This window comes from Mobula birostris, chromosome 5 (assembly GCF_030028105.1).
Source record: "Mobula birostris isolate sMobBir1 chromosome 5, sMobBir1.hap1, whole genome shotgun sequence".
Classification (NCBI taxonomy): Eukaryota; Metazoa; Chordata; class Chondrichthyes; order Myliobatiformes; family Myliobatidae; genus Mobula; species Mobula birostris.
Genome location: NC_092374.1, coordinates 39,788,846 through 39,809,645, shown reverse-complemented (window position 1 = coordinate 39,809,645; position 20,800 = coordinate 39,788,846). Strand labels below are relative to the sequence as shown.

Sequence of the window (20,800 nt, the reverse complement as noted above, 5' to 3'; positions counted from 1 at the left end):
AATTTGGTTGATTGGGCCGTGTTCAAGAACTCATCTGTGGATCTGAATGAATACACCATGGCCGTCACAGACTTTATTAAGACAGCTGTAGATGAGTGTGTCCCCACAAGATCATTCAGTCTTCCCCAACCAGATGCCCTGGATGAGATCTGCAATCCTTTGAGGGCCAGATCAGAGGCATTCAAGACCGGTGACCAAGAAAGTAACGAGAAGTCCAGATACAATCTCTGGAAAGCCACTTCATGGGTGAAGCGGAAATTCCAGACTAAACTTGAATCAACGAAGAATGCTTGACAGTTGTGGCAGGGCTTGAATACTATCACCTCTTTGTGACACAGGTGACAACACAGCTTTACCTCCAGATGAGCTCAATGCCTTTTATGCTTGCTTTGACCATCAAAACTTGGGGGAACTGTCACAAACTCCCACATCCCCAATGATCCAGTGATTTCAGTCTGAGGCCAACATGTGAGCAGCCTTCTGAAGGGTGCACCCATGAAACAGCATCTGGCCCTGATGGAATACCTAGCCGAGTACTAAAGAACTGAGCTGATCAACTAGCTAGTGCTCAGTGAGATCTTTAATCTCTCGTTTCGGCAATCTGAGGCACCCACCTGCTTCATGCAGGCTTCAATTACGCCTAAGATGAACATGGTAACCTGCCTCAACAACTATTGTCCAGCAGCACTTATATTCAATGAAGAGGTGTTTTGTGAAATTGGTGATGAAACACATCATCAATACCTGAAACACAATTTGAATCCGCTCCAATTTGCCTACCAGAGCCACAGATTCACTGTAAGGCGTTAAGATGTGAGGTTTAAAACTCAGCTCAGGATCAGGAAAGTCTCCTGGCAGATTAAGTGTACTGATAGCCAATTTGAAAGAATAAGCCATAAATGTGGACCGCAAAAAGTGACATTTAATGTAAATGAGTGGTAAATGTTGAGAGGAAAAACTGTTCATGGTTGCTTCATTTGCAAATCCTGTGTAGTCTTAACGCTGTGGACAGTTTGAATGCTGAATTGAAGAGGTATAAACAACAATTAATGTGGGAAAGACTGGAATGCAGTTAGATGACAGACATCATTGAATACTTGAGGGAAATAGAAGATCGAAAATTGGTTAATAATTAGAAGGAATTAGTGAAAGCTAGGCCATATGTGCAAAGGCTGATAGCAGTTCTAAAAAGCAGAACTAGTCTGAAAGTTAAATGATCCTGTTAGCAAAAGCTGACCCATTAAGTTGCAGGAGAGAAATGTGGAGATGTAACATATTTCTACAATTTGTTTGATCTTAAGATAGTCAAAGACAGCTTAAAAGCAAAAGAAAGGACATATAATAAATAGCAAAAAGTAATGGGAAGGTAGACGATTGGGAAGCTTTTAGAAAACAATGAAGGCAACTAAGGAGCCATAAGGAAAGAAAAGATGAAATGAGAAGATAAGCTAGCCAATAATATAAAACAGGATGCAGGAAGTTTTTGGCAGATATATAAAGAATAAAAGAGATGAAGTGGATATTGGATTGTTGGAAAATGACTCTGGAGAGGGAGCAATGGGACACAAAGAAATGGTGGATGAACTTAGTAAGTATTTTGTGTGTCTTCACTGTGGAAAACACCAGCAGAACGCCAGAAATGCAAGAATATCAGGGGTCAGAAGGGTCATTGTTATATTAAGGTGCTTAGGATAAGTGTCCTGAACCAGATAGACTTCACCCCAGCATTCTGAAAGAAGAAGCTGAAATGATTGTAGAGGCATCAGTAATGATGTTGCAAGAATCACTAGATTCTGGAATGGTTCAGAGGACTGGAAAATTGCAAATGTCACTCCACTCTTTAAGAAGGGAGGGAGGCAGAAGAAAGGAAATTATACGCCTGTTAGCCTGACTTCAGTGGTTGGAAAGATGGAGTCTATTATTAAAGATGAGGTTTTGGGGCACTTGGAGGCACATGATAAAATAGGCCAAAGTCAGTGTGATTTCTTTTAAGAGAAAATCTTGCCTGACAAATCTGTTGGAATTATTTGATGAAATTACAGGCAGGATAGATACAGAAGAGTCAGTGGATGTTGTTCATTTGGAATTTCAGGCGGCCTTCAACAGGGTGCTTCACATGAGGCTCCCATGGTATTACAGGAAAGATGAATAGAAGATTGGGTGACTGGCAGGAGGCAGAGTGGGAATAAAGAGTGTCTTTTCTGGTTGGCCTAGTGTGTCAGTGTTGAGACCTCTTCTTTTCACGTTATATGCCAATGATTTGGATGAAGGAATTGACGACTTTGTGGCCAAGCTCATGGATGATACAGATAGGTGGAGGGGCAGGTAGTGTTTAGGAAGCAGGGTGTTTGCAGAAGGACCTAGAAAGATTGGGAGAATGGGCAAAGAAGTGGAAGATGTAATATAGTGTAGGGAAGTGCATGGTCATGCACATTGGTAGAAGGAATAAAGGCGTGGACTATTTTCTAAATGGGAGAAAATTCAAAAATCATAGTTGCAAAGGGACTTGGAAGTCCCTGTGCAGAATACCCTAAAGGTTAACTTGCAGGTTAAGTTGGTGGTAAGGAAGGCAAATGCAATGTTAGCATTCATTTCAAGAGGACCAGAATACAAAAGAAAGGATATTATGCTGAGTTGTTAAAAGGCATTTGGCAGACCTCAACAGAGTACTATGAGCAGTTTTGGGCACCTTATCTAAAAGATATGCTGGCATTGGAGATGGTCCAGGGGAGTTTCTCAGGAATGAAAGGGTTAACATGTGAGGAGTATTTAATAGCTCTGGGCCTGTACTCACTGGACTTTAGAAGAATGGGGGGGGGGGGTCGTCATTGAAATCTATTGAATATTGAAAGGCCTAGATAGAATGCATGTGGAGAAGCACTATTCTATAGTGGGGGAGCCTAGGACCAGATGGCACAGACTTAGAATAGAGTGATAACTATTTAGAACAGAAATGAGGAAAATTTTCTTTAGCCTGAGGGTGGTAAATTTGTGGAATCCATTGCCATAGAAGGCTGTACAGGCCAAGTCATTGGATGTATTTAAGGTGGAGGTTGATAGGATTCTTGATTAATCAGGGCATCAGATGTTACAGGGAAAAGGCAGGAGCATCGGGTTGAGAGGGATAATAAATCAGCATTGATGGAATGACTGAGAAGACTCAATGGGCCAAATGGCCTAAATCTGCTCCGATGTCTCACCGTCCTAAGATGATGGCAATATACAAATGTTTATGAATATACAGTAATAACGCTTTCAAATCAACACATTTCTTTGCTCATTTCATACATAAAAAACCTTTAGAATTTTAATAAAAATTTTAACTTTTACAAGCATCCCTAATAAAATACAATTGCTTAAAATATGTTAGCAAGGACAGTTGGATCAAATACTTAATAGAACAAATAGACAAGTTTTCAACAATAATAGGCAGCAAAAGAATATTAACCTGAAATTATTTCTGAACCTGTTGGTTAGATTTTGTCCTAACTTTGGAGGGTCACGCAATTTGAAATATACTAGATGAGATCATCCACAGTTCTTCCATGGATTTCCCAACATAAATCATGCATACTCCATCCTCCCTCAAGTACAAAGCAACTTAGTCAGGCAAGCAAATTAGTAAACAAAGCTTACTGTTGTCAGGTCAAAATAAATAACAGAGAAAAATATTAAAAATAATCTCTTCAAGTAACATAACTGGAAATGGAATCTAATTGCCCTGTAAAACAAAAGTCCAATAAATGGATTTAGGCGTCAACCATTGTTTAATTTTGAACCAATCTGATGTCACCTTGAAACTGACATTGCAATTGTTACAGCTATCACTCTTGATTAAATTCTAAAGTTTTTAAAAATAATGTCAGTTTATTTACATACACTGTTAAATTTTCTGGTTTAATATTGGTCCAGGAACTTTTCAAATTAGCTAAACTATTAAGTAGGGTGCCTTTTAAAGGAATTAGCATTTGGGGTCTCAATTTTTAATTCTTTAGTTCCTGAACTCCACAATACATTAACAAAACTCATTCACACAATGCAGATTAGTATAGGTGCTATGGAAACACATTACTGAGAACACAGGATTAAAGTTTTTAGAACAGTCAAAATTTCAAATCATGCATTTTTATTTTTAATGTTCAAAATTCAAACTCTTGTAAATGTTAATGCACCAAGGTAATATTTTGCTTTAACAGTATATGGACTATTTCATATGGGGTTACTGCGAACTTGAGTATCTCATCTGCTGTTTAAATAGATCTATCACTGGGAGCTAGGGTTCTTCTAGCCAGCAAAATCACTTGCATAATTATTTGGCAAAAAAATTACTGTTAGACTCTTACATCTAGTGAGTATTCGTTTACATTAATTTCAGGAGCAGACTTGCAAAATGCCAGTTTCTTCCCCTCCCTCATCCATTGTGAAAGGTCTATAATTTCAGGTTCCACCAGTGAGGCAAAATGATCAGGCATTAATCAGCACTATAGATTTTCTTTTTGCTTTAGGCATCAGATTATCAGCCTGAATCGGATAGCTGAAGTAGTTTCTAACTTCCATTGTCAGTTTCAACATGAAACCAGTCAATATAAAATACCTTCTTTATTTCCACACACCCCCACAATGGTTTGACCACTCCAAGTTTTAATTCTTGCTTGACAATGGAGTTCCAAAAATCAGTAACGGGTTTACAAAAATTGAACAATATTCACTATGATTCCTATTCAATAATGACAGAGGCAAATGTAATATAATTTATTTCTTCAGGAAATTTTATTCCCTCTATTTTAGACCAAAGTAATCTTGGTGCAATCTTACAGTACTTCAACATATGGTTTCCCTTTATGGCATTGGGCTCATTAGTGCCCAATGCAAATGGTATAATATACCCCCAATAAATTACAAAGCAAGTCTTTAATCATATTCACTAGTCTTATCTTCTTCACCAGAAGATATTGAGCACGTTACATATACAAAGTTGGATCAGGACTAATCTTTTTCTTTTTTCCAATCATGGACAAATTGCAACAATCGGTAAACTGACTAGCCGATTGTCAAACATAAAAATTTTGGAACTTTCTCTCAGAAATCCAGACCACGCAGGCGAAGATTCATTCTGCTGAGATTGCTAGAAGTACCACATCACTATTCTCTAATGTTAAAAAGCAACTTCAGCAAATGGGCTTCGATAACCTGTTGAACTAAAAGTGAAAAAATACCAAATTAGAAAATACAAAGTTCTTATTTCCAGATACAAATAGTAGTGCAAAAAATAATCCCAATGCAGAAAATCTGGGGAAAAAAAAACAGAAAATACTATATACGAAACCATGCACAGATTGAAAAAAGATCTAATTGATCAGATCAACAAACTCATCAGAAGAGAAATAAATGGAAAATAATAATCAACAAGCTTTGAATAACTTCCTAATGAGGGCTACTTAACAATTCTTATTAGCAAGGGAATGAAGTAACCAAAGAACAAACAGGGAGAATATAAAAAAAATGTGGTGATAGCAGATATGCAGATGACACTAAGACTGGCAGTGTAGTGGACAGCTAGAAAGGCTGCCTGTAGTGTGATTAGGACCAGGTGGAAAATTGGGCTAAAAATTGCAGATGGAATTTAATGCAGACAAGTGCGAGGTATTGCATTTTGCAAGGACAAACTAGTGTAGGGCCGACAAAGTGAAAGATAGGACACTGAGGTGTGCAGTAGAACAAAGACATTTGGAAATATATATCCATAATTCCTTGAAAGTGCTGACACAGGTATTCAGGGTCATAAAGAGAGCTTTTGGCACATTGGACTTCATGAATCAGAGCTCCCAGTAAAGGAGTTGGGATGTTATGTTGCAATTGTATAAAACATTGATGAGGCAGAATTTGGAGTATTGTGTGTGATTTTGGTCACCTACTACAGGAAAGATAGACAGCTTGAAAGAGTGCAGAGAAAATTTACAAGGGTGTTGTCAGGACTTGAAGACCTCAGTTATGGGGACATTTTGATCAGGTTGGGACTTTATTCCCTGGAGTGTAAGAGAATGAGGGGTGATCTTATAGAGCCATACAACTCTCTGAGGTGTATAGAGTAAATGCATTCAGGCTTTTTAGCATGAGGTCTGGTGAGACTACTACTAGAGGTCATAGGTTTACAGTGAAAGATGAAATATTTAAGGGGAATCTGAGGGGGGAGTACCTTCACTTTAGGGGGTGGTGCGAGTGTGAAACGAGCTGCCAGTGGAGATGGTGGATGCAGGTTCAATTGCAACATTGAAGAGAATTTTGGATAGGTACATGGATGATAGGCATATGGAGGGCTATGGTCTGGATGCAGGTGAATGGGACTAAACAGAAAATCAATTCATCATGGATGAGGTAGACTAAGGGGCCTGTTTCTGTGCTGTAGCGTTTGATGATTCTAATATAGCTGTTACAAATGGAAAAATGACAACATACCTTTCCTGCAAAAAATATTCATAAAATTAATCTCATATTTTTCAGGTTTATGAGGGAATGAAATAGCTGAAATAATTATTCTAATAATCAACCTTCTAGACAACCTCGACCCATTGCAATTTTCCTACTGCTGAAACAGGTCTATGGCAGACATCATCTCCCTGGCTCTACACTCATCTTTGGGACATCTGTAGAATAAAGATACCTACATTAGACTTGTGTTTATTGATTACAGTGTACCTTCAATCAAAGCAAACTCATCAACAAACACCAGACCCTGGGAGTCAATGCCTTCCTTTGCCACTGGATTTTTGACTATCTGACCAACAGAAGGCAGTCAGTAAGGATAAGCAGCAACACCTCCACCATAATTGTTTTAAATATTGGTGCTCCATAAGGTTGTGCCTTCAGCCCCTTACTCTCCTCCCTGTACACTCGTGACTGAGTGTCCAGATTCTGCTCTGACCCCATCAACAAGTTTGCAGATGATACAAACGTAGTGGACCATATCTCAAGTAACGAGTTGGATTACAGGAAGGAGATAGTGACATGGAGTCATGAAAACAACCTTTCCCTCAATTTCAACAGAAGAGTTGGTCAATGACTTTAAGAGGGGCAGTGCACATGCTCCTGTCTACATCAATGGTGTTGAAGTTGAGAGCCTCATTGAAGCAGCCAGCATAATCAAAGACCCCACCCACTCTGGACCTTCTCTCTTCTTCTGTTGGACAAGATACAAAGGCCTGAAAGCATGTATCACTAGGCTCAATGTCAGTTTCTACCCCACTGTTATCAGACATTTGAATGGACCGCTTGTATGGTAAGATGGCTTCTTGACCCCACAACCTATGAAGGTCACTAAACAAACTTATCCATTACAGACAATCAGGCACATCATCTCCATGACCTACTGAATAAGCAGCAGAACACCCTTTTAAACAGCTCATTCGGCTCCTTTGTCACAAGGATCATTACAGAAAATCTTTCCTACCAAATGCAATAAACAGTTCATCTCTGTGTGACAGGAGAACATATATCATAGTGCAATAGTTTCTGTTTTTATTATTTTGTAATTATTGCACATTGGTAAATTATTATTGTGTATATTATTAATCTGTACTTTATTATTAGTTAATATTATTACTATTGCTAAGTGTGTTTTTAAATGTTGTTGCTGTAATGAAATAATTTCCCACTTGGGATCGATAAAGTACTTTTTTTTATTACATATTTCTTATTGCAACACCAACAAATTACATTCAATACAATCAGTTGCCAATTACATTTCGACTGTTTAACCCAGCCACCCCCCAACCTTCATCACCATCCCCCCTCCACCCCTCTTTCCCCCCCAACCCCTCTCCCCTCCACCAACCAACTGAATAGTAGTGCATACACAGACAAAGCATTCCTATTTTAACAAAAGACCTTTTAAGTTAGATATCAAAATTGTCCACATTAAGATTGAGTTTGGTCGTGCATCATTTACTCTTGCTGATGAAAGTTCCAGGTAAGAAATGTCCAAAAAGCTCCAAAGCCAGTGAGTATTTGAAATATCATGGGGGAGGTTTCCAACGCTGGACTATAATCTTCTTAGCTGCAGTCAGGCCTGCCAGCCAGACTTTGCATGTTTTTTCCGTAAGGGAAAGGTGGGAGTCATCATTTCGAAGATGTTTCTAATTTATCTGTGTTGCTCATCTTCCCCTGGATCTGTTGTTATAAATTGGTGGTGGAGCCCTGAGTTACCCCCTTCCCACCCCCCCTCCCACCACCCCTCCCATTCAACCCTTTACCTTGTAACATCTGTGACACTAAGCAATGTCAGACACTGAACATTAACATTAACCACACCCGCTCCCCCAGCACCAACAAATTAGAAAGGCAAAGCAGTTCTCATAGGCAATCATATTAAAGAGACAAGAAAAAAAAACCTGGACAAACCCGTTAACCTATATAATTAAAACCATTTCCGTCTCAAACATAGTATAACACATAATCAAGACCGCAACAGAACTCTTGCGAGAAACTGTTGCTTTAATAGACCGTCGCTTAGTGATGGCGCCAGTGACGTCTTATCTGGCGCCCAGGAATGTAATCAAGTCTACTGGAGACATAACGTTCTAAAGTTATTCAGAACAAACTGCTGTTTTTCAGCTTCATTCTTGATAAAGTATGATATTTGGGTATATTAAGTATCACCTTAGGAAGTAAAAGATAAAAAGTAAATCTAGGTGGACTCATATCACCTTACCATGTTATCCTTGTACTAACAAGTTAACTGAGCCATTACCTTAAAACTCTGACCTGCAATAGTCAGAAACAAACTGGCCCCTTAATTAACTAAATACAAAAGTGCAACGATTGACTTTCCAATAAAAGAATAACCAGAAAACTTCACACCCAGGACGCTAACTTGCCTGTGCCTGTTAGATTGCGCATACAGGCTAGTCCGAGCTCTTAATGCAGTTCCATCTCCTCCTGAGGGGTGTGTGGACTTTGCCCAGGGTTTTCTTTCATATCTCCCAGCACCGATGATTGCAGAGCTTCTTTTGCTTCCTCTGCTGAGTTAAATGACATCTTCATGCCCTTGATATTCACTCTCAAAATTGCCAGGTATATGAGGAACGAGTCGATCCCCTTCTGCCGAAGTTCAGCGTGGATCTCCTTGTATCCCTGCCGTTCCTGCATCGTGCTGGGGCTGTAGGCAGCTGGGTGCCATTAGAGAGAGTAGGTTTGGCTTTCCTTACGCCTTCCAGGATAGCCTGCCGGTCGGTGTACCGTAGAAGCCTAAAAATCATGGTCTGCGGTCTTGAGGTGTTGTTGGAAAAGATCCTATGTGCTCTATCGATCTCCAATGGAGTGCTGTGGGAATTCTTGAGTGTTTGGAATCCAATTAGGCAGCATCTTCTGGAGGTAACCTCTTGGATCGTCGCCCTCAGCGCCTGTCGGTAAGTTGACCAGCCGCACATTGTTTCTCCTGGATCTGTCCTCCAACCTGTTCAGCTTCTTCCATATCTTAGACACCTCCGTGAGACAGGAGTTTGTAAACTTCCTCATTTTTGCGTAAGCAAACCTGAAGGTTGTCTATTTTGTTGAAGACCGTGCTAAATTTTTTAGCGTGAATGTCTGCTTGTTCCTTTAACGACTGGAGAATGTTGCCATTCTCTGCCATATGCTTCTGTATGGGGTCGAGAGCCTTTTCCAGCGACTCCTTTAGCATGTGGCTACCGTTTCTTGCAGTGATTCCATCTCCATTGTCATTGTTTGTTTAATTAGCATAGCTATCTCCTCGGATGAATCGCCAGCTTGGTGTCGTCTGTTGGTATTTTGTTTCCTGGTTGAATTTCGATCTTTTTTTGAGGTCATGTCTTTAGTTAGATCTTTCTCCAACTCAACCTTGTATTAAGACCATCTATGAACCCTAAAGAACTTGAAGAAGGCGGGTTATATGTCAGCACTCAGTGCTGTGCTGCCATCTTGCCTCATGCCTCACCAGAAGTCAGCCAAAGTACTTATTATTATTATTATGATCTTGCAATTTATTGTTTACCTGCACTGCAGTTTATCTGTAGCTTTTACACTTCAGCTGGTTTACAATGTTTTGCCTCGATGCACCATGTAATGATTTGATCTGTATGGATGGTTTGCTAGATAGTCTTTTCACTGCATCTTGGCATGTGACAATAATAATCAACCTAATTTTATTAAAGCAATTTTTGAAATCCTCTTGGTGTGCCTCATTAAAAGCTTGATTTAAACCAAACACTGGGCCCTGACTACTGACAGAACTGTTTATTTCAGTGCAATATCAAAGACTGAGCATACATTAAAACAGCTAAATGAACACAGGCATATTTAAAACTTAAACATACAAGATATTATCTTACCTGCAAGATATTCATAAATAACATAGGTATAATGTTGGCTGACGAACAACTGAAAAAGTTATTTGTTTTATGTGAATGTTTCTGAAACTGGGATCTCTAGTTGAGTTGCATGGTGTCAAATACAGTTTTAGTGTTTCTATAGCAAGCTGATGAAATTGTGAAGGTGGTGGAGAGGAAATCACTTTGATCTACTTGCAGTCTCACTGAACATACAAGTGTCAAGCCACATGGATGAAAAGAGGAATAAAATTATACAGCACAACAGGAAATTCATTTCAAACAATTTCAATCAGTAATTTTTTTTGTTAAGATAAAAAATGCATCTTAAAAATTTTACTTGAAATGATAAATGAGGGATGTATTTTAGTTATTGCTGATTAACATTTTTAAATAAACTGTACTTAATCAAATAAGATAATTGCAAAACAAAATTAAGTTTAATAATTACCATTTTTGAAACCCAGCCCTACCGCCATATCCATAGCATTAAATCCTGAATCAGTTTCAGCAGTTGGATCAGCACCATATTCTGTAAAGTGGGTAAAAATTTGTCAGACCAAACAATAAATAAAAGAACTTCAAAATGAACCTCACTTTATTTTGAGACCTTTGAGTTACTGGCATAGGTAGCAATTAATGGACATCCATAATGAGTTAAAAAAATCACTGTCTTGAGGAACTTCAATCCAAGTAGTTCTGGTAAAACAGAATGGCTTCATTTGATCATTTCAGAGGACACATTGACCATTTCAGAGGATATTTAAGAGGCAATCATGTAGTTGGGTCTGCCTTCACACTTAGGCCAGATGGAGTAAGTACATCAATGAACTGGTTGAATTTTTGCAACAATTCGATAGTTTTGTGGTCATTATTTTGTGGTTATTATTTTGGAAGTTGCAGATTATTAACTGGATCTTAATTCTACATCTTCTAACATCAGGTTTGAACTTGGGTCTCTGGCATTTGTTAGTTACCCGACAAACATCTGAATTATTGGTTTGACAATTTAGCTGCGATACCACAATCATACGCCAACATCAATGAATCGAACAGTTACCTACATTTTATTTGCATGATACATTAAATACAATACTATGCAAAATCTTTATATATATATATATATATATAGTGCCTAAGACTTTTGCACAAATACTGTATTTATCAACGTGGAGCTAAGAGCAAGTTTGTAAATCTGGTAGGAGCAAAGGATGAGAGTGGAGCGCCATGGAAGGGGTGTGAGACAGGTGGCAGAGTACGAGTGCCAGGGGCAGAGAGTGGCATGGCATGGGTGCAGACACACTCAGCCCTGAGACACCAGGCAAGTAATCTGATTCTGAACAATTTATTTATTTTTCATTACAGAATATCTCCCTGGTGCTTCCTGCTCTCTCCCCTCTCCCTACCATGATTCTTCTCTTCCTACCCCCTTCCCATTCTCAGTCCACAACAGAGACCCATATCAGAATCAGGTTTATCAGCATTCAGCTATGTCATGAATTTTGTTTTTTCTTTGTGGCAGCAGTACAGTGCAATATACAAAATTACTACAGTACTGTGCAAAACTCTTAGGCACCCAAGCTATATATATCTGTGCCTAAGAATTTTCCAGAGTACTGTACAGAGGAAATAATAGAAATCAGAAGAACAAAGCTCCAACTGAAATTAAAACCATACCACCACCCAAACATTTTGAGGTAAACTCAACAATGCTGCCTGAATCTCCATTAAAAAGTTAGACCCGATGTTTAAGAAAACCATGCAGCGATGTGTAGTTTTAAAAGTTATGCCTGCCTTTCACACCTATGCATTGAAAATCTCATGTACAATTGTTTGCTGCTGTAGAATTAGATATCAGTTTATTTTTGGGCTGACTTACCCAACAGCATCTCCACACATTTTACATGATTTCCGTGCACAGCATAAAGCAAAGGAGTTCCCCCATTCTGCAACCAAGAAAAAGAGCAGTTTCTTTAAGCTATGAGTGAACTAAATATTGCACTTAAACTTAAGAAACCTAATACATTTAACAGAGTAATCGATTTATAATTTCTCACAAGTGCAACATTAACACCATGGCTACTTTGAGTAGCATGACTATAATGCTATAAAGTTGCTGCAAGAATCTTGCAAGTTCAGAGGTCTTCTGGGCAAAGCAACCTGTTTACCTAGTTCTCATTTATAACATGGCCAAACTTTAATTGCTCTCAAAATAGCTTGGTAAACAGTGCACTCAGTAAGCATAAACTTGGTAAGGAAAAAAAACTTGCATTTACGCAATGTTTTGTTTCCAGACAATTAAATATTTAAAATCTTATCACTTCTTGAAGTGTGAAATGTAGCTGGCAGTATCAGAATAACAGACTCCCATAATCAGCATGGTACTATTGACCAAACGACCCTAATAATATTGCTTGAGGAATGAAGATCAAAGAACTCGCCTGCACTTCTTGCACTTACCTCAAGGTAAGGAGCCAAAAGAATATAATGAGTACTGTGGTCCAAGTTTCTAGCTTTAGATATTTCAAACAGAACAGAGAGGGAGGCAAAAGAGGTGGGAGCGTGGCATTGCTAATTAAGGATAGTGTCACAGCTGCAGAAAAGGAGGAAGTCATGGAGGGACGGTCAATTGAGTCAGTGTGGGTGGAAGTCAGAAACAGGAAAGGGGCAATAACTCTAATAGGTGTTTTTTATAGACCCCCCAATAGTAAAAGGGATATCGAGGAATAGACAAGGAGGCAAATACTGGAATGATGCAATAATAATAGGGTTGTTGTGATGGGAGATTTTAACTTTCCTAATATTGATTGGCATCGCCTTAGTGCAAGGGGTTTAGATGGGGTGGAGTTTGTTAGGTGAATTCAGGAAGGTTTCCTGATGCAATATGCAAATAAGCCAACTAGAGAAGAGGCTGTACTTGATCTGGTTCTGGGAAATGAACCTGGTCAGGTGTCAGATCTCTTGGTGGGAGAGCATTTTTGAGGTAGTGACCACAACCCTACCTCCTTCACCATAGCGCTGGAGAAGGACAGGAGCAGATAATTTGGAAAACATTTAATTAGGATGGGGGAAATATGATGCTATCAGGCAGGAACTTGGGAGCAGATGTTCTCAGGGAAATGCACGGCAGAAATGTGGCAAATGTCCAGGGAACATTTTGGAGAGTTATTTGGAGAGACATCATCTGATTAGGGATAAGTCAGCATGGCTTTGTCAAGGGCAGGTCGTGCCTTATGAGCCTGATTGAATTCTTTGAGGATGTAACAAAACACATTGATGAAAGTAGAGCAGTGGATGTGGTGTATACGGATTTCAATAAGGCATTTGATAAGGTTCCCCATACGAGGCTCCTTCAGAAAGTAAGGAGGCATGGGATACAAGGAGACCTTGCTTTATGGATCCAGAAATGGCTTGCTCACAGAAGGTAAAGGGTGGTTGTAGATGGTTCGTATTCTGCATGGAGGTCAGTGACCAGTGGTGTTCCGCAGGGATCTGTTCTGGGACCCCTCCTCTTTCTGGATTTTTATAAATGACCTGGATGAAGTAGAAGGGTAGGTTAGTAAGTATGCTGATGACACAAATGTTGGTAGTGTTGTGCATAGTCTGGAGGGTTGTCAGAGGTTACAGTGGGACATCAATATGATACAGAACTGGGCTGAGAAGTGGCAGATAGACTTCCAGGTAAGTGGGAAGTGGATCATTTTGGAAGGTCCAATTTGAAGACAGAATTTAATATAAATGGTAAGACTCTTGGAAGTGTGCAGGATCTGGGAAATGTTGGGGTCCGTGTCTGTAGGACACACAAAGTTGCTGTGCAGGTTGACAGTGTTGTTAAGGTATATGGTGTGTTGGCCTTCATCAACCATGGGATTGAGTTCAAGAGCCGTGATCAGATTCCCAAATTTTCAAAGGTAGAAAATGAAAAATTCCCACCACTGATAATTAACTCTTAAAGAAGGCAGAGTGTTTGAAAATGTTGTTGGATTAATATAGAGGTAAAAGTAACAAACATTTGGAAAAGTTTTTCAGATGACAGAGTTTTTCATACTACTTGAAGGAAATGCAATTCCACGGAGGGAAATATTAATTACAGCTCCAATATCTTAAATATTTTGATGTCTATAAAGATTGCAACAGCACATCCTGTGGAGGTGCAAGATACTTCTGTCAGCAATTGCTACATTTGATGATAACTCAAGAAGAAATTGCTGTAGATTTACAGTATGATGAATGCAAGTGCCAAAGGATTTGTTGTCAACTACACACACTCGCTCATTGAATCCACAAATACTTAAGAGGTATTAACCTTGGAAAAGTGGGAAAATGTAGCTAGCATTCACATCTCAAATGAAAAACTGCTGAGATATACGCATAAATGACTATCCTTGTTGATATTATTTCACTGACCTCAGGCTTTTGGCTCAAAAGCTACCTCTAAGTTTCTCCATTACGTCATCAGAACATATGGTTTGAATGAGCAAATAGAGAGAAACAAATTACAGTAAATTCAATGACAAATTGCTCCAAGCTGAAGGTTTTTCATTGCACTTAATTTGCTCAAATTTTGTTCAAAATATTATTTGATTTCTACATGAAGAAAACTATTGACGAATAAAATACTGATGGCACTTACCCAGTCATATTCATTTACATTACACCCATAGTCAAGCAGCATGTTTACAATGTTTGAGTAGCCTTTACTGCTGGCCAGTGAAAGTGCACTCTCCCTTCCATTTGCTAAAAGATGTGGATCACCTCCCTTTCAAACATAAATGTGTAGTGTCAGTTTCATTTTTCAAACAAAGCAAAAACCTGCACTTATAATGCCTTGTAACAAAAGAACATGAGCATTTATTTTAGAATGAGAAACTAACCTAGTTAGAAATGAAATTCTATACAATATTTAAATATTTCTTCGATCAAATATTTATGAATCATAATTTTAAACTGTCTGTGTTTCAATATACTGTAGTTGGAAAACTAAGATATCCTTTAAGAGGGGATGTGGAAAAAGACATCAAATTGAGTACACAGGACAGAATGAAGGCTGGGAGAACAGACCCAAATTGCTGAAGTTAGCATTAGATACATGTGCTCTGCACCTTGCTGAACTCCAGTTAAATTATTCTTCAGTGGTTGCAATGCTCAGCAATGAGCTTGAATAACAAAAAGCAGGATAAATCCAAACGTGCTAATCACAGTTACATCAGCCTGTCATTTGGAGTTACTTATAGTCTTATCACGTCATAAATACCCACAGATAACCCGATTCCAATTGCACCATTTTAATTTCACGCTCCGTTGCATACTTGACCTAACCATGGACTAAAAAAATTCTAGTGGAGAAATAAGAATAGCTGACCCTGTAATTAAGTAATTAATTAGACGTAGCATCAAAAGACTTGAGTATAATGGGAGTGAATTAGAGCCTAGTGAGGCTGGAGGGAGACTATTGGGATAAGCTCCTCCAGTGGCTGCAATTATTTCTGCTTCAAAGGGAGACAATGTGGTTGCTGGAAGGCAATGCCACTAGAGTTCAGATTACTATGTTTTTTCCAGCAACACCTCCCAAAATTGGTACTTCTACAATCCAGATGGACAAGGACATAAAACTTATGTGAACATTGTCTCCTATCAGGTGCGTGCGATTCCAATATTACTGTATTTCTATTCTCTAATAGTTCTGCAAGAACTGCTTTACCATATAATCCTCAGTGGCTCAAAACTTACCAAAGGCACTCACATCCCAAAGGATGAAAAAAGAAATGAGACCTTCTTTGCACATCAATTCATCAGTATATTTTGTTGAATGACATCCGTGGCCTTTTCACTGCCCAAATGAATATCAAGGGTAAAAGAAAAATAGCAGCAAAAATCCACCTGGTTTCTAAACCCCTCAGAGGTGAAAATACTAAGCAGTATAATTATTTCATAGAGAATACCAAATTCACAGCTGAATACATTAGTCTTACAAGAGATATAATCATGATTTAATTAGTCTCAGTGAAGAAAGAGTATTCCCCTTCCTTCGGTTCTTAAAAAAATAGAGGGAGGGATGGTGGTGGGGGAAATACTGCTTATAATGTTGCTTAAGCTCACACACTAAACACCTATCTAGGATGGTAGCTATAAAATTGTTCTTGAATCAGTACCTCCAGTTGATGATAGAACTAAAAATATATTAAAATAATTCCCAAAACATGAATGTTGTAGGGCAGGTGGGCAGCTTGACCCGTTGGAAGACTGGCACTAATATACTACACTTACTGGGCTTCAGTGAGAAACACTGAGATTATGACCCATTGTGCAGTGGGGATGGCTGCACACCAACAGTTTGAGGTCTCCAAGCAACCAACATTTTCCAAATTCTACAACAAATTGTATCCATCAACCTTAGGGACAGGGAATCTCCACTGTACACACTTTACTAATTGCATAGAGGAGTATGAACGCTATAACATTTTCTCACATTTATCTTGTTTCTTTTATTGGATCTATTCTAACAGTAACATATTTCTGTTATTAAATACTGTTAGTACAGAAAGAACATAGATAAGGTCCTTACATTCTGTAGTAGAAACTCCACCACTGCAATTTGTCCATGAGCTGCTGCCCACATGAGTGGAGTAAACCCTTGCTCATCTTGCATGTTTAGAAGATTGTCTAGAAATTATATAAAACAGAGGTATTCACTCCATTTTGCAGACATAAAAATAGAAAGAGTGGAAAATCCCTTGAGCCTGCTCTACCATTTAACAAGATGATGGCTGATCTTATATCTCAGCTCCACTGTCCCAGCTGATCTCAAAAGCCCATCATTTCCAGTTGTGAATATACTCAATGACTAAATGCCCAGCGCCCTGTAGGGATTGAGGCAGTGTGAGAAGGAAAGGATTCCACAGATTAATAACCCTGAACAAACTTAAATCACTCTTGACTTTAGTGCTAAATGATGCTCTGAGTTCAACAAAACTCAGATTTATGCAACAAAACATGTCAAGTTGTGAAGAACTCACCTTGCTCTATACGGCTTGCCAAATAAAGCAATTCCCCTTGTGCTGCCAGCTGATGCACAGACAAAGCTAGAACAATATATTTAAAATTAGATACACAATAGAAAATAAAAGCATTTATTTGACACAGTTTATTCTCAAAATCAAATTTCCAAGAGAAGCCACGATGACAGAATTTCTTGCCTCACCAGCAGCCAAAACTACTTCCTTTTCCTCCAAAGTGGACCAAATTACTTTTATAAATTTTCTTTACTTCACTGTGGAGCTAACGGTATGCATATCTGCCAAATATGACAGATAGGAGTCTGGAAAACTACATCGTCAGCTGACAATTACAAGTATAAAAGAAAAAATGTGATTTATTAATTTAAAAGAATAAAGGTTTTTACCCATTCTTTTAAAAGATACTAATCTATTTTAGCTAAACAATTTCATTCATTCATGCAAAAATTTACCTTCATTATTAAATACTATGTATCGCAGTATGTAAAAGGCAATTTTGGTGCAAATAAATGAAATTAATATCAGACTTACAGTGCAAGAGTAACGGTGCTGCAGATATTTCATTTCCACGATGTTTGTTAGTCAGGGTTGTTGACTGTTTAATGGGTGAGAAATGCTTGGTTACCGATGGTGTGTAGACGTGCCTTACTTGAATTCCAGGAGAAGTTTGTATATTGCACTCAGCTGCAAAAAATACAAGCATTTTAAACCTGAAAATGTAAATCCTTGTATGAAAATTTATGCTGCTATTCACAAATTTGATGTTTTGGACAAATGTTAACTTTAAAGTCAGTCATGAGCTGCAGAATGGAAACTTGGTCCAGGAAGGGAAAAGGGTGATAAATATTTATTTATTTGTTTACGGGATGTGGGTATCGCCAGCTAAGTCAGCATTTATTGCCCATCCCTAGTTGCCCTTGAGAAGGTGGTGATGAGCTGAACAGTTTACCCAGTTTCCGAGATTTCAGGGAATGGACAATGAATGTTGGCTTTGCCAGTGACACCTTCATCCTGAAAAATGAACCAATACAATAAAAACTTGGCATATCAAATGAGAACTATGACTTCAAAATGATTGAGCTATCATTGGTTAGCTCTTCCTTCTTAGACACACATGAGAAGCGTGGTACATTGTACGATGTGCAAAATACACTTCTGCAGATATGTATGCATAGTCCTGCCAACAGGTGATTAGTTCATATGAGTTATGGTTTTTCCAAGATTAACTGAGATTACTGTTACACATTATCCAAAGTTTTTAAATCTACTTGTACTTTTTTTAAAAGAATGATTTCCCAAGCTATAAAACCCATTGGAATTGCCTCCTTAGATCAGTGGTACCATAATCAATAATTTTCTCCCTTTGTTTTGATATTTTCTTTGTTTCAGCCAATTATATGAAAGGAGTCATGTATATTGTTTCATTAACCCTGAACACTTTCAGAACCTAAACACTAACCAGTACTTTTTTAGTTAAGGGTGCTAATGTAGAGTCAATCTAAAATATTTGCTTATTACCCACCTTTAAATAATACAGAGGCCACTTCCAGGTCAGAATTCACCTGATCCTGAATATTCTTACTTTCTTCCTCATTCAGAGACTTCACAAATCGAGAGCAAACATTCATATCAAATCGATTGGGAAGAACAAATTTCATTCCCATAGCAACATTTTGTGAAGGAGCCACTTCTGCAAGATTTTCAGCATGTGGCTCCACCTTGATGTATGGAATTTCGGCAAATGAAGAATTATTCTCGTTTCCGCCTTCAGTTGATTCAGCCTCAGCAGCCAGGTTCTCCACTGTAGCCATTTTTATTCAACTATGTAAAATCTGCTACTCCATCTGTTGATAAAATATTAAATGAGACCAGGTCAATGAACATTGAAGAAAGAAGTTATCATAGAGTTGTACAACACAGAAATGGGTCCTAATGCACACTGCCTCTGTGCTCACCTTTAACCCCATCTACACTAACCACATTTGACTACATTCTTATTTAGAGTCTGTCTAAATATCTGAACCGACTGTCCCTTCTTAAAATGCTTTCAGATATCATTTGCCCTCTGCAAAAAAAATCTTATTCCTCAGATCCTCTTAAAACACTTTTCTCTCAAATCACATTAGATGACCTAAATCTCAGATTCCCAGAGACTAACCATTTCAATTCCTATCCCCATTCCTGTTCTGACATGTTGGTCCATGCCTCCTCTTTTGCAACAATGAGGTCACTCTCAGGTTGGAAGAGCAACACCTTGTATTTTGTTTAGGTAGCCTCCAACTTGATGGCATGAACATGAACATCAATTTCTTCCGGTAATTTCCTTTCCTGCTCCTGCCCTCTTCTTCTATCCCACTCTGGCCTCTTACCTCTGTTCCTCACCTGCCTATCACCTCCCCTTAGTGCCCCCCCTTCTCCCATAGTCCACTCTCCTCTCCTATGAAATTCCTTCTTCTCCAGCCCTTTACCTTTCCCACTCACTGGCTTCATCTATCACCTCCTAGCTTGTCCTCCTTCCCCTCCCCCTTCCTTTCCAGTCCTCAAGAAGGGTCTCGGCCGAAATGTTGGCAGTTTATTCATTGGCACAGATGCTGCCTAATGTACTGAGTTCCTCCAGCATTTTCTGTGTTGCACATGCAACATTCATTTAGCTTTTCTGTTTTCAAAGGTGTGTCTGATGAGTATTTCCATCATTCTCTTTGATTTCATGCCTCATTCAGCAACTTATTGCTCCAGCACTTCCCCCTATTACCCTTATTCATTTCCCTCTGTTTATAATTTCCCAGGTTGGCAAGCTAAGCTGAACAATGAAATCATGTGTCATCTCGATTGTTTTGCCCTTCATCAGATCACACGCATTTTTTTATTCTCCCTCCCACCGGGCTTAAACGATAGTAGTTTTTCTCACTTCACCAATTCTGAAGGATGAATTTTGACAATCATTGATTCTGGTTCTCTTTCTACATTTACTTCCTATCTGTCAATTTTTTTTTTGCTGTTCGGTAAATTTAATAGACTGGAGCGAGAAAGTCACAATGAAACATTTATTTTCCCATTCCATCGGGGCTCATTGCTCATTCGCCAAGAACAACACTTTAAATATTTGGGTTTTGACAATATCCTTACGAGCATTTAAATCTTAACATTAAGCGAGGGCTATAGAGTTTACGGGCTCTCTTTCATCGGAAACTGTGAGACTGAGCGACTGTGAGATTAACAGGCAGGAGGGACGCTTCGTTTGTTTTTTATTGTCTCGCTACTCGGGCGTTGGGTACCTCCAGCGATTGAAGAGCTTCGAATGCCATCTCCCTAGTCGCTTATCCGCACCGCTTACCATTCAGGAGAGCATTTTGCGGCTCCCTAGTGAAGCTGCCGCCATCAGGACGCCCTCTCGTCGCCTTCCCATAATCCCCAGTGCCGTCGCTGCTGCTGCTGCTGCTGCCG

The 20,800-nt window shown here is 38.9% G+C and overlaps 1 protein-coding gene across 1 annotated transcript; it reads right to left on the bottom strand.

Annotated features, from left to right (window-relative positions):
* Positions 1-3,303: 3,303 nt before the first annotated feature.
* On the bottom strand, positions 3,304-20,791 carry ankra2 (ankyrin repeat, family A (RFXANK-like), 2). The gene is made up of 9 exons (XM_072257925.1): positions 20,691-20,791; positions 18,879-19,200; positions 17,888-18,040; positions 17,357-17,422; positions 16,906-17,003; positions 14,974-15,099; positions 12,220-12,286; positions 10,792-10,872; positions 3,304-5,198 (listed from the first exon to the last, which is right to left on the bottom strand). Exons 2-9 carry the CDS (start codon positions 19,165-19,167, stop codon positions 5,143-5,145), a joined length of 936 nt encoding a protein of 311 aa, XP_072114026.1. The 5' UTR covers positions 19,168-19,200; positions 20,691-20,791; the 3' UTR covers positions 3,304-5,142.
* Between the last annotated feature and the right edge of the window lie 9 nt (positions 20,792-20,800).

Coding starts and splice junctions, on each gene's coding strand:
- ankra2 (XM_072257925.1), bottom strand. CDS start 19,167: ATGGCTACAGTGGAGAACCTGGCTGCTGAGGCTGAATCAACTGAAGGC. Junction 17,423..17,887: donor AGCACCGTTACTCTTGCACT/GTAAGTCTGATA, acceptor ATATTGTTCTAG/CTTTGTCTGTGCATCAGCTG. Junction 12,287..14,973: donor ATGTAAATGAATATGACTGG/GTAAGTGCCATC, acceptor TCTTGGTTGCAG/AATGGGGGAACTCCTTTGCT.